Raw genomic sequence first — 15,985 nt, 5'->3', positions numbered from 1 at the left:
CTTTGAAATAATTACAAATTAAACAGGTGTAATCATTTATACATTTTACAATAATAATATTCTCAGATAATATATCAAATCCAATATATACATATTTATATAAAATATAAACATATTTTTATTGAGGATAGGTTACTATTTTATCTAACTTCTTTCTCTCTATATACCGGTCACTACTGAAGGCCCAAGGAGAACTGTAACTTAACGATTACTACACATTTTACTATATTACTCTAGTTTGGTTCAGAAAACTTTATTTCTCTCTTCCAGTTAATTTAAAAAAATAAATAAATGCTAAATTTTTGCTTAAGGCGTATTCTGTATGAGCTTATATAATTAATTTCTGCAACAGAATCATTAACTTAAATGCAGGCAAAGGAATTGATATGCATTATTAACTTAATTATGTATATTTTCAAATCTCTTGAAAAAGCTTTATGGCATGTTTCATGAATTTTAAAATAAAATGTCAGAAATATATCTTTATATTAAAGTATTACTATAATATTCTGATTAACAGCAACATGAAATACATATACATATGGAAAAAAAGCAGACACAAAATATTTTAAGATAACACTTTACTAACAATCATTTAGTGCCATACAGGAGTGAAGGACACATTTCACTTCAGCAATGAAAATAGTTTCTGATGTCTCAAAATTTTTACAGTTACAAATGTGAGGACTAAGTTAATTTACAAAATAAGTAAAATGAAAATATACACAGATTTATTATATAAATGAATGTTTTGGACGTCTAAATTTACACCTTCATTAGACAAACCTTGTAAGATTTCACAGGGAGTCTGAGAATACACACTTTGTGAAAAATACTGTGTAGATAACTATTCCATAGAAGTTTTGAACAATTTAAGTATTCAGAGTTCATTTATTTTGATTTCAAATGAATGCTCACAACAGTTAATAGCAGAAATGTTAATTTATTTGCTTCAAATGTATAACATTGCTGAATATAATATTAAAACCAACATATCATGCTATTTATAACATGTCTATTTACTGCTTTGCAAAGCATCTAAGAAGGATGAAACACTTATTTAATTTCTATGAGTATTTTCTGTTGAATAAATAAAAATCTACAAATAAGTTCACCAGTGATACAGCATTCAAAAAAATGATTCACGTTATGAAAATATTTTTTTTTTCAATATCAAATGTACGTATTTTAAGCAAAATGTTTTACTCACAGCCTCATTAATAATGAAAGTTCTACCTTTGCAACTCATAAATTGCAAAGGTAGAGTTAAAATTTTTATTATTGTAAATAATATAAAAATTGAATCTCTCTCTGATATTTTGTATAACACATATAATATTTATGAAAATATATTGATAGTTATTCAGTGCGTACATTCAAAGAAAAAACACTGAGTTCTTAATTTATCCATTTTTTTTTTTTTACATTAAATCTTCATTTGCATAAAAAATTATAATATAACTTAGAAATCTACTTTCCAAATATTCAGACAAAATTTTTAACAGAAAATGGTTAAAAGACACAACTTTAGATCATAAAAGTTATATAATTGCATCCTTAAAAATAATACAGAAATAATTTTATATACATATCAGATTTTCAAATTTGAATACATTTAGAACATAGCAAAAACTCAACACTCCACCTTTTAAGATCCATATCTTTTTCACACATATTTATAAATAACTGATATGTAATTTAATATTAAATATAGACTATATTCACTAGCATCCACAAGTTGCAAAAATTATTTTCATAAAAATCTGCTTTGATATCAAAAGAATGAATTAAGGAAAACATTTATTCAATAACACTTGCAGAAATGATTAAAAAAATGTAGAGAATTTGCTCTTTATAACGAAATTTTGAGTGAATACTTTGAAATTTTGCATGATACACAAATTAGTTAAAATGCTTCTTAAATTTATTTTAGTACTTTTGGAATAGAAAATATATTAACTGCTTTAAATAAACAAGAAACTAACTTACTTTAATGAAAGATGATCTAAAATGAATTAAATTTCTATTTATCTCTCAAATGTTTCAATATTTACAGTGTTTATACAGGCTCATTTTTATTTTAAGAATATACATCAGCTCATTACAAAACCTCAAAATTAAATCCTTAAGATTTAGTAAGGTCAACTACTTATTACATATACTATTATACACTTCACACTCAGTTGCATTTAATTTTGTGCATTCGTAACACCATAAATTCAAAACTATATTCAATTTATATCTTTCTTAATTATTTTATGTATACATATTGATAAGAGCTTAACTGCACATCACAAGTTTTTAGACTTTATTTTATTTTATTGCTTTTAATTTAAAACTATAAAAGGAAACATTTATGTCACTTAAGAACATATTTAAAATAAATTTGTTAAAACAAATCATTCATTAGAGCTATTAAACAATGCTTAGTAGAAGGTCTTTAGTAGGAAGAATTTCACATAAAAGTATAATACTCACTAAATGCAGTGCATTATATTTTATATGACAGAATTTACATAAAGCGATCATATGTAAAAGTAAAATAACATTAAGAAAATAATTTAGTTAACAACACTAAGAAAATATGTTAAAAAAATATCCACAGTGTTCATAAAAATGCATATGTTGCCTTTATTTTTGCAGCTACTGATCATAGAAACATATTTTCCACTATAAAAATGTTTTACATAAGGCAAATATTCGTGTTTTTGCATTTTAAAATTTAAGTAATCAATTTTGTAAAAATTTAAAAATCTAACTTTTTATACAATGCTCAAAGTTATGTTTAGTAAAAATTTAGTCATAAACCACAAAAACTTGACTTCTGTATGACGAACTCACCTTCAAGGAAACATGAAATTCTACAACATAAATTACATTGTTGCTAAAAAAATACTGAATGATTATGAATAATTTTTTCCCTTCCGTCAAGTAAAACTAAGATTATTCAAAAGCAATAGCATTTTACAAAAATAGTTTTAAAACTAGTGTTTTTTTTATCAACTTTATATTACACATATTTTTGTTATCTTTTAAAATATGTATTTATTGCAATATTAAAAAAATCTTCAAAACAAAAAAGATGCACTATCATGAATTACATATATATTAATACATATGTCACTTAATTGATTATAAATGAATGGTGCTGAATAGCATAAAAAGTAAACATTTATTTCTTCGGCATAATTTTAATTTATTTACGAAGTACCTATAAAACAAGCTTAAGCTATGCCTTTTCATTTACCCAGATTATGAAATTAGTGCAAGCAATTTCAAAAACTATTCTACAACAACATTACATTCTGAATAACAGAATTAAAATTTACAAAAGTGAATAGCATTTGTCATTTGGAATTAATGTAATTTCTCATGCAAGGAACAAATCTGCATATTTAAAAACAAACTACAGATTACAAAATAAAATTCTATGTCAATACTATTTAACTGAAATATAAATACATTTACATTTGCCTCAGATGAAAAATTAAAGAAGGGTATTGAAAAGAAAAATTAAAAAATAACTATTTTTTTAAATATTTAAGTTCATAAGAACAGATATAAATACTAAACAAAATCTAACAGTCCTATTTAGCTAATTTTACTATGAAAAGCATGAGTAAAGATTTGGCAGTTAACTTGGTATTAAAAAACTGAACACTTTGACAAAAACATTTCGTGAAGGAACACTGAATGGTAAGAAAAGATCTATCTGGCTATTTAAAATACACAATAAAGGAAATGATAAATGGGCTTTTTGATATAAATCGAAATTACATAATAAAAAGGGAAACTAATAAAAGCTGTAGCCTATAAATAATAAGAATTACCACATATTTTGGCATATAATGTGCATTTTTAATAAAAAAACAAAATTGAAATTTACACGTGTGCGTTATATGCCGAATATAAAACCGATATATCTAAAAATAAGAAAAAGAAGAGCATATAGATATTAGATTTTCCCACGTAACTTAAATGCTGTTTGTTTAAAAGAAATGACACAACTTACAAACTTATAAAATTTTCATTATTGGATTATTTCCTTTACGTGTGCTCTCATTCTTTCAGAGAAAATATCTGACTCCTAATTCCATAAATTTATTCAGGTCAGAAGTGCATTCTTACCTGAAATTATGTTTATCTTTTCAAGAAACCCTAGAACAACATTCTTGTGCACATCTGCATTGAATACCCCCACCACCTTCTGCTTATCAATTCAGTATACCATTATTCCAAAGCCTGGGAAAAATCTCTGAATGAATTACTTTAAAAGGTAAGAGCATCGCACTTGTATCTCTCGGTTTCTTCTTAAAGAAAAGGGTACACGTTATATCCTGATTATACCTAAAAACTTTAAAACATAGTTTGAAATTACAGATGTGTGTTATATGTCGGAATATACAGTAATAATCTGAAAAGTTAAGAGCAAATAATGCTAATACAAATGCAATTCAATGGCTTAAAATCACTCGCAACTCTCACTACAGAATATTTATGGTAAGGTCACTCTTGATATGGACCTGATTACAGAAGTAAATTTATAATTATTTTCTCTGTCTTGCTAACATTATTCTATTAACATATATTTGGTTGAAAATTATTTAAAAAGACAAAGCAATATACAATAATCTCCCAATTATAAGTCTGTTTGCAGATTTACAAGTGACAAATCACTATATATTGCTTTGATTATTTAGCAAAAATGTGACAGGAATTTCACTTGCATATTGCAATTTAAAATATATCTCTCTGTTACATACTATCATAGAAATTTTCATTTATACCTTTTGCTAACATGCTTCACTGCAGCATATGATTTTTCATATTGGCTCTTTTTAATTCTTTTGATCTTTTATCCATGCATATTTATATTTTATTTATGGTTATGCTCTATGCATCTATTATTTCAACTAAGAAGGTAATTCAGTATTTTTGTATCAAAGAAAGGATTAATATCAATCAGACATGAACAAATTACTTGTTCTCACTTGAACAGTCTTTTGCTGTGAACATAATATGGTGAGTAAATTTTCACAGTTTTGAAGATGGATAAGTTACTGTTCTGAATTTTTGTTCAGAAATGATTAAAATGTGTGAGGAGATGCTTGCTTAATGCACTAAAGATATCTTCAGCAGAAAATTTTAAAACTCGCTATAAAATGGGAAACTGATTGGATGGAAAGAGTACTTGTACTATGGTTTCAATAAGCTTTTACCTCCAATGTAACTAACAGCTGTGACTTACTAAGGAAAGCAATTATCATCCTACAGATTTTTGGAATAGAAGATTTTCTTGCATAATATAGATGTTTAAAGCTTGGAATAGTTACTTGTACAAAAACATAGAGAAATTCTTTCATTTAAAGACTTTTTGAAATTCTATACAAAAAAATGCAGTATTTGTCTTCAAGAATCTGAAATTAACGTTATTCATTAAAGAATATCCCCAAAATTTGCCATAAGGATAGCCTCATGAAAGCAAAATTTGTTTCAGAAAATGAAACTGAAAAATCACTACAGTAGATATAGTAAATGATGCAGAATAGAATACTTTATCAGGCAAACTGATTAGTTTTGAAAAACTTTACACATGGATGAAAATCTGAAGACAGTAGAACTGAGAAATGTTCAAGAAATAGTCAGTGAAATTTTATATGACAATGATGAATTGAGACAATTAAAGATGATTTAATAAAAGATTCCCTGATAGTTACAAAACTATCAGAAGTTTCAAAAACTGAATTTAATGATGCATTTGATGTTATGTATATTCTTGTTTTAATTGACTTTAAAAAAAATTGGTGAAAAACAAAAAACAGAAATAATCTTCACTTTTAAAAAGCTTTACATTTAGGTATGTATTAAAATTTCAGACTTTCCAGTCATTTAATAATCTAATCATATTTTTCTTCTATAATACGATAAAATCTATAAATTATAAACTAAATTTTAGATCTCTATAGAACTAAATTTTAGATTCTATAAATTATAAACTAAATTTTAGATCAAACTATACTAATGTTTACCTATATGTCTCTCTCATTCCCACATTAGTTTCAATCGAGTTTTAATGCCAATGAATGAGGGGAAAATACTGCTGTATTAGTGCCTTCCCTCCAAAAAAGAACATTCTCCCATTTCTTATTAAAAGAACAAAAAAACTTATACTTGTTTTATTTAAAAGGTTCTGATCATAGAATATAATACATATTAGACAACTTGATTAAATTTCTCAGCAATAAAATTTTTAATTACATTTAATAAAACCTGAATGGCATACATAGCCAGAAAAATTTCCAGATATACTAAGGCAAATTATTCAAATTCTAATAAAATATTTTAATATTTGATTAGCCTAGATTGAACAGAGTATTTCTACTATACAATTTTATTTAAAAATATTTTAACTAACTTCCAAATACTAAATTTCATAATCATAATGACTGTTTTTCCAATTTCAACAATGGACCTGCAAATTTAAACATATATAAATAGCAGATATATGAAGTCTGTAATTTAAATTTGATGATTTTGATCCGTTTAAGATCTGACAAGCTAAAAATTCCATATACTATTAAGCACTGAATTTGTTCTTACTTATGGATATTTTTCTTATTTAAGACCTTTTCTTCTTTTGCCCAGTTAAAAAAGCAGATATTACAAACAGTAAGTGATTCTTTATAAAATGCTTTCTGATGCTTATTTAAAAAACACATACATTTTAAAACTTCTCACATACTGATCTGTTTACAAGGATGCAACTATTGCAGTCACATGCAAACAGAATTACTTATAAACTAATGTTGAATTAATGATACGTTAAAAAGAAAAAAAATCAGAACAATTCTCGATAGATGTTCTTTGACAACAAATTAAAATTTTCTTTGGTTAATTGTTTAAAGACATTTTTAACTAAATCTGTAAAATAATATGATTACATTAATTTTCAACTATCATTACATACATTAAAAATTTAATCAATTTTCAGTTTGCCTTCAAACTTTCCTTTTTACGATTCCTAATAACAAAACAAATTTTATCACATAATTTCATAATATAATGACAAACACACCATTTTAAAGCATTATTAGTGTTGTTTTCACCATTAAGAACACTTAAGCATAATAATAAATTAGAATTTATTAATGAGAAAAATAAAGAATGTTATCCATAAAGAGGTAAGGCTGCACCTCCCTTTTTTAAAACAATAAGACGTTTGAAAACATTTGAAATATGTCACACAATTCTATAGTTATCACTTAAAACAGCATCTCTTATTTTTTATACAAATTAAAACACCTTTGAAAATATTTTCAAGATATGTATACATACATATATTATTAAATGAATATGTGAAAATTAATCAATATATGACAAACTTAACCCTAACAGCACTAGAAGCTACAATCCAATTTACAACTGAATGATACTGAAAGACACAGATTTAATCGCTTTATATAAACAAAACCAAAGTTCATTATGCAGTTTTTTTGTTACCTATACTTTTTTATTTCTAAAACATAAATGTGTTTGCTGACTACCTAAAAGAATTATAAACATTATATAATACTGTCAAAACAATATTCACTTAATATAAAATACTATAAAAAATCCTTTTATGTGAATAGCAGCAGTAGCAACAACCAAATTGTTGTTGCTACTAATTTAAATGCTGTGTATTTTACTTAGGACTTTTAAAAATAACCAATGCTCCTAAGTATACCATTCAAAAATACAGTATTATTCTGCTTAAATTTATAACATATGATGTGCAGTTTAAGCAATAAGTATAATTCATTATAGATTAAAAAGAAAATGAAGGAAAGTAATATCATGTACACCATATAATGATGTATAATATTTATTACAATATCATAACCAAACAAAATTTACAGCTCATTTCATCTGCTAACATAAAATAAGAAAGCTCTATAAATTAATCCTTTCACTTAGATGAAAGCACTAAATAGAAGAGAAACCTAAAATTTCATTTGTTTATCAACAAATCTAAAAATACACTTTGAATTCAAATATACTTCAGTTTGTTACACAGTGTAACACTTAAGTCCATAGCACAATTTTAAAATTCACAGCAAATAAACTACACAACTAATAGTATGTTCAACTGCACTGCAGCAGAGGAACATTGATTATAATTTCTTCTAAAATATTCCACAAATGCTCAATATGTTCACCTTTGGTGCCATGGTAGACAATGGTGCATTACTGGGAAGAGGACTTTTTCTGGACATAACTGAAAAGTCAACTGATACAGTTCAGTGAAAACTAGTGATGATGCCTCTTTTCAAAATATTTTTCTAACCCATTACCACAGACACCATTATCAAAATTATCTTAGCTAAATGTTACCCCCCCCCCCAAAAAAAAAAGTAGAGACCACATGCAACGAATATCTCAAATCAAAACTGATCACTACGGTGGATAGGTCATTCTAGAAAAGAAGTTTATTTATGCAATAGTCATCGCATATGGCTTTTGGATTTAACCCCATATGACATTTTCCTGTGAAGATTTGTCAATCATACTTCTCATTAATATTCAAGATCATCACAATTACATCAATAATGCTATGGCTTATCAAGATATACTAGCACATGCATGGGATAACACAATTTATTGCACAGAATTTCAGAAAATGTGGACATGTCCAGCATTTGTGCATAATTAAATTGTTATAAATTCTTAAAACGCTTTAGAGAATTATGGATAACTCGGCAAATGCTATGCACTAAATCATTTGGCAGTGTTATTTTTCAAACCCAGCTGCTCACTTAGTGTTTGTGTGTCGTAGCCTAATAAATCTAATTCTAATAATTTTGTACTTTTCATGGTTATAATGCATGTTGAGCAAGTATGTATGTAACAGCTGTCATCAAACTTATCTTTTCTTTCCAGACCCATTATTTCTATAAATTTCATATACAAACTTTTATTTCTAGTAATAGTTTGGTACGTACTGTTCTGTTATCAGGATCGGATTTAAAAATGTAGGGATGTATGCACGTGCGTATGAATTTATGTGCATATATATACACATACATTCAATATTTTTCTGAATTCGGTCCTGATAACAGAACAGTACCCTTTGGTATTCTGTTATCGGGACTGGATTCAGAAATGCATATACATATAGACATTCCTGAATCCGGTCCTGATAACAGAAGAGTGCCAATACTTTTACTCTTTTTACTACTATAATATTAAAAACATATAACATCCATACAATAGTTATTAAAAAACTTAAAAAGTGAAAGGAAGTAATACAGCCAATTTTAAAATCCATTGGATTCAAGTAGATCAGACTTTTGAACACTGGTGGGTTTGTATGCCAGCCGAAAGGATGACTGCTAAAGGTTTTCTCCATGTGAAGAATGAACATGAACCAAATTCTATCAGAAAGTCTTCTTTGCCCTTAAGTAAATAGCTCTCCATTGCTCAACCCATTTCATAACCAATAACCCAATTTCAACCAATACCCAACAATAACCAATTACCTGTTTTCAAATGAAAACCAGATATGATTATTTCAAGACTGAAAAGCATGCTGAATGTTGTAACTGGCCGAAAACCAGGTCACTTGTATTAAATCAGTTAAACAAACAGAACAGCTGGTCTATGACTTACGGTACCAGCATTTTAGTACAACCAAAATGTTAGGAAAAATTTCTAAAAACATAACAAATTTCTGGTACAACAGTAATAGCTGCACAATACAGGAATACCTGTGAAGAATTGCAGAAAATTTGCTCCTGGACAAAGTTAAAGATTTTTTAATAGCCTTATTTATATGCAATTATGCATTTTTATACTGTATATAACTATTTAATTACATTATGTATGTAAGCATGTACGTTAAACGAACAATAAAGTAAAGAAAAAAAAGATTGCTATGCTAACAATACCTCTATGTGGTGCAATCAAAAAATATTTTTCAAATATATCCTGCTTAAAAAAAAAAAAAAAAAAAAAAAAAAAAAAACTTAATGGGACCAAAATGTTCTGCTTTGAAAATTAACAATGCTGTTCCGAAAAACACAAATGAAACCAAAGTGAACCAGCCTTATTTCTTAAAAGATTATCATATAAACAATTGAAAACATAAAAGCTCGTAACTTGGATTTACTCCAATAATGATTTTACATTCGTACACTGGAAAAACAATTCAAACTATCCTCAAATAGAATGGAACACTTTGTTTTTTTAACATCTGGTATCTTGTTTTACAATATTATATGTATCAAAACAATTAATTACTAAAAGCTTAACCTAGATCTGGATACTTTCACTAAAGGATTTGAGAAGGACATTTATTTAATTAAAGGATACATTACTTTAATCAGTTTTAAATTAATGATTAATTTTTTATAAAGTTATACATATTAATGAAATGACATACTTTCATAAATTCATCTGAAGTTACTATAACACCGAGAAATGATAAAACTGACACTATTCCTAAATAAAAAGAAATGTTAAAAGTGGTTTATAGTATTGAGCATACTTTTCCATTACAAGCTTTTTTACCCCTCGTGAAAGAGAAGGTAAATGTCGCATTTTTAACAGCAAACAATTTCTGCTTTTAAGAATAGTTTATAGATATCAACACATCTATTTCTAGTTACACTTGTGTGTTTGACTCTTTCAGGGCTGCCAAAAAGTGTAGCCAGGGCATAACTAAGAAGTACTGTTATAGGAAATGTATATATGATGAAGAAGTGTAGTTTATTGCTACAAACCATTTTGAAATGGTTCCTATTTTTTCCCCAAATCTATTTGGAAGAACTGGAAAGTTTAACAGCACTGATGGAAAGGGGTGGAATCATAATTCTAAAATTGTAATACACAACAGAACATTGAAAGCAAGTTTTTATGTACTATACAAAAATTAATAAAACATATATCTATAGTCATGCTGCAATCAAGACCTTCCCCTTACAATAAATGTAATAATTAAGTATATTTTTCCAATTTGAACAGCATTACCGAGAAAGCTGTCATGAAAATTTACAATGGGCAGAAAAAATTCAAAAATTTAGGGAAAACACAGGATGTCAAAAGATCAAATATTGGCCCTAAATTTTTATACACAAAAACTGCATGCCAAAGATATGAAATGTAATTCTTTTCAAAATGCAAGATGCTTTGCACACTACACACAGCATCAAAATTAGCATTTTTAGCCACACAACCCCTACAGTATGAATACACAGAAAGAGAAATTGTCAACAACACTATTTGCCTTCTTTTCTCTTTTTCTAGTATTATGATTATAATTATTATAAATAATCTATCTGTTAAAATATAAGGAAAACTGAAATAATATTTATTTAGAAAATACTTTATATATATTTTTAACTACAATTCTATTAAATTTACCAACTTATGTTAGCAGATACAGTGAACCTGTAAATTTTGCAATTCTAATTCATAACTTATGATACATATGACATTATCAACAATATTATTTACAACTTAAAAAAAAAAAAAAAAAAAAAAAAAAAAAAAAAAAAAAAAAACAGTTCTCAAAACTGGCTACTTCAACAGCATGATGATTAACTTAACCTATCCCAGAGGATGCACAAATATTCATTTTACTCTCATAAATGAATAATTATGAAAATTTTGGGATTTTCCTATTAACAACCACTGTGGTTAATCAGTAAAATTGAGAAAACTACAATCTCCAAACTTGTAATGTAAAACTTATTTGCTTTTTAGATGTTAGACACCAAAGCTGTAGAGTAAGCCACTTTAATTCAAAGGACTACTAATCCCATGATAAAACTGAAATTTCAATCTTATTTCCAAGAATAATTATACTGAGCATAAATATTAAATATAAAAGTTAATTTTTTTAAAACAAATTAAATGATTTCTTTAATATCAATTGTTAATACCATTGCATTCATTCAATTTTCTTTCAACAATTAACTTACACATGCTTAAACACAAAATTAACAAAGATGTGTATATACACTTTTATGACAAAAATTAAAAATGGCAGTAGAATATATGCAAGTAGACAATAATGAATATTATTCATCTGAATGCTATTTTCTTTTTTTTTCTTTTTTTTTTTGCATAACATAGTTTCAAACATACAGAAATGATGTTCACAATGTCTTAAAAGATAAAATTTTAACAATCTAAACGTTTGAGATTTTTGTTCACACAGAAATTTCCGACGCCACATATTTTCATCACGACATTCTTATTTGCATAAAAAATGAAGCACAAATAATTAAGTATTCAACAAATTTCATAACATTTAAATGAAATTTACAGTATGATGCACCAAGCCACTTTGGTTCACTTTTAATATTGATTGTGCCAGTTTTGATTTAAAATATTGTTGCATAATCATTTTCCAATTTGAAGTAAAATAGAAGATAAAAGAAAATTTATATTAAATAAAGGATAACAGCATGGTTGTATATCACAATGAGTAAAATGCACATTTTGTTGAAATGCAACATGTTAAAAATGTGAGCTGAATATGGGTAGCAGAAGTATTATGGGAAAAAAATAATAACTGAATTAACCCTTCACATCTGTGGCACTGAATGGTTCACACATATGTAACTACGCACTTGAGAAGTATTGATTTAGGCAGATCACATAAACACTTTATTCAAACAAACACCATTCTGTCTTATGCATGGCTAAAACATTTGTGAAAATTGTATTTATGACGATCCCTTAACTACCACCACTACCAAGTGATCCTCTTTGGAACAGTCTGATGTTAAATTGGGAGCAATACGTCTTAATAAATCCAATGCAAATGAACATGGTGGGAAAGCATACATAACACCACTTGCATCTTTCCCTTCTTTTTTTGTATTACTAGGCAGTGATATAACACCAGCTGCCTCTTTTTGTTTAAGGTATGATACAAGATTTCGAAGAGGGCGCTGCTGCACTGAAGCAGACTGGTCTTCTCCAGGTTGTATTGGACCAGGAAATGTTAAAAGTAGACAGTGCCCATGAGGTCCTGCAGAGGATATCCGACGTGACACGTCATCAAGTTTAGGAGGATCTAATCTTAATCTTTGAGTAATCCTAAGCATCGGAACTTCACAAGCAAGGTCTTTCATCATGTAATCGACCAATGAAGGATCACCACTACATACATGCATTCGTGTAGGAAATGCACTATTCTTTAGAACTAATCCACCATGCCAAGCAACTGGACAACACTTTGCCAAATCTTGTAAGTTGTCGACACTTTCAGCTACTGCAACACCGTCTTTTAAAAGGTTTTCATGAAGCTGTCTTTTTTTGTCAAAATCTTGTCGACGATTCCTTTCACTTTTGGCTGAATCATAATCATAATCTTTGCGAAATTCCTGTCTTCCTTCAGAAGCCAAATGGCCTTCTCGAGACATTCGTCGGTTAATGCCACCATTACTGCGATTGCGGCGTGGTGAAACAGTATCTTTGCTAGCAGAGGAGCGTTCAAAATCACTCCTTTCAGGGCTGCGAGAGCGAGGACGTTTGTAATAAATGTCATGGCCCAAACGTCCTGCATCATCCATATCTGGAGATCTGCCACGCTTTCTCCTATCTGGATTATCATTTCTGGTATTTCTTGGATGATCATCCCACCAACCCTGATGATTACGATTCCACGCCCGATAGTCATGTCGCTCCTCATGTTCAGGTAGTCCCCAAGAATCTCTACCTTGAAACTTTGGTGATCTATCATAAATAGGATCATAAGGTTGATTTTCATACATGTTATTCCTAGACCAGTTATTGTCTAAACCTCCATAATAATCATCTGTAGCTGGTTGCACATCACTCCTAAAACCTTGTCTTTTAGTAGGTGGTGGAGGTATATAACCTTCTTCCTCCCGAAAACCAGCTCTGGATGGCGATTGATAATAACTGTAAGGACCTGGATCTGCAAAATCTACACGCAATCTTTTGTCTTGACCTCCGAGGGGAAAGCCTCTCATTTCTTGACATGCAGCTTGTGCAGCATCTATACTATCATATTGAATATATGCATGATTTTCACCTTTCACAAAATCAATTTTTCTGATAGCACCAAATCTGTCAAATTCCCTTTCTAAATGAGATAATGAGGTCCATGGGCCTAAGCCACCGACCCATATGCGAGTAGTAGGTGTAGCTTTACCATAACCTATTTTACACTGAAATTTTCCAATATATTGACCGGACATTTCCACTTTTCCTCGGTGAGCCATATCCAAATTTAAAAACTTGATAAAAGCATATGCATTGCCCAAACCAGGAGCAGGTCGCTTTACATCAATATCTTCCACAACACCATATCTTTCAAATATCCTTCGGAGTTCTGCCTCCGATATAGTCACTTCTAAATTACCCACAAACAAAGTTCGTGTAGCTTTGTCATCTTCTTCAGGTGGCACATGATGCAAATAATTTGGAAATTTTTCTTTTTTAGAATCCTCTCGACGATGAATAGGATGATGATGAAAATCATTATGCATATCCCTTCTCATTTCATCACGAGGGTGAGGATATGGTTGATTACGTTCAATTGCATTTTGTCTGCTGCCGAGCACATGACGTCCCATACTATTGTTGCTGGCAGAAGAATGAGCAGGTGACACACCACGCATACCACTATACTCAGGACTAATACTCCTGTTTCTCCTGCCTGACACACCTCGGTCAAAAACAGGTTCAATTTGCACAGGTTTATCAAAAAGCACAAGTCTCGCTTTAGAATGGCGAGCATCACGAGCATCTTCATAGGTTCTAAAATACACATATGCAACACGTTCATTACCACTGTGAAAAATTTTAACACTCACTTCACCAAATCTATTAAATTCACGAAGCAATGCATCACGAATCGCAGCATCGCCAACTTTATGGTTTAAATTTGAAACACACAACGTTTTTGACACTGGCGGTGGCCCTCGCTCGGATTTCATATTCCGCGAGTAATCATCATAAGAATCTCTACCCATAGCACTGCCAGAGCGACTAATTGTCATACCTCTCTCATTTGATGAATCCCTAGTCCGTCCCCTTCTCTGATCATTGGGGGATTTATTAGAACCTCTTCTTTCTCTGCGATCTGGCGAAGATCGGTCCCTGGGGCTGTCATCGTAACGCGAAACAGATGAATGTGAACGCTTTTTACCAGGGGAATCTCTATCTTGCTGTCTTTTCATTTTAAGGAAATACACTGCACAAAAGCACTTTTTCACATAAATTGAAATAAATTAATCACAGATCACAAAACTTTAACAAACACTTCAAATTCGGCAGCATTAAATTCCAAATACACAAACTTTGCAATCACCCGCACATGCTTCTTTTTTATCGATATATATAAATAAGAAGAAAAAAACATATATGCATTAATACAGATATTTGAATAATAAAATAACTAATAACAATTTCACAACACAAATGTATCAATGATATTTCTGATTTATAAATCGGAAGAACACTACATGTTGGATGTGATTAGGATACCCAAGCCAGCAACCGCCATTGATGAAGTAGTCGGATATTTAATCGCACAAAAACACAAAATTCGTTTACACGTAACAGATGTACAGGTTAATACTATTATCGAACTCAAAAAACTCGAAAACTGCAGCAGTAACATAAAAAATTTTCTCTCAACAAACTAATTTAGCAAGAAAATAGGACGTAATAATAATGCCAAATACAGATGGCACTACAAGTATGTTGCCGAATAACGAAAGCTACATTTTGAATATTTAACGTAAATAAAAAATTAATGGACTCGGAAAATTAAGCAAAAGAAACTGTAATTTCATATTAATACCTAGTAATAAGTAAATAAAACAACATTTTATCAGTAAAATTGCCATAGGTTACAAAATTATGCAATAAGTACTGAAATAGTAGAACCGGAGTTTGTACTACGCGAAGATACATTCCACAAGAGAAGAAGAGGAAAAATGTGGTCACGTGGTTTAATAACAGC

At 29.1% G+C, this 15,985-nt stretch overlaps 1 protein-coding gene across 1 annotated transcript; it reads right to left on the bottom strand.

The window, feature by feature from the left end:
- Positions 1–564: 564 nt before the first annotated feature.
- nito (RNA-binding protein spenito) lies at positions 565–15,723 on the bottom strand. The gene has a single exon (XM_035356277.2). The coding sequence runs from the start codon at positions 15,195–15,197 to the stop codon at positions 12,711–12,713; it is 2,487 nt and encodes an 828-aa protein (XP_035212168.1). The 5' UTR covers positions 15,198–15,723; the 3' UTR covers positions 565–12,710.
- Positions 15,724–15,985: the final 262 nt, after the last annotated feature.

The sequence above is a fragment of the Stegodyphus dumicola genome, chromosome 9 (genome assembly GCF_044657685.1).
Source record: "Stegodyphus dumicola isolate Sdum_Otavi_A_Nest chromosome 9, ASM4465768v1".
Classification (NCBI taxonomy): Eukaryota; Metazoa; Arthropoda; class Arachnida; order Araneae; family Eresidae; genus Stegodyphus; species Stegodyphus dumicola.
The sequence above is the reverse complement of the archived record's forward strand: the minus strand, read 5'-3'. Positions and strand labels throughout refer to the sequence as shown.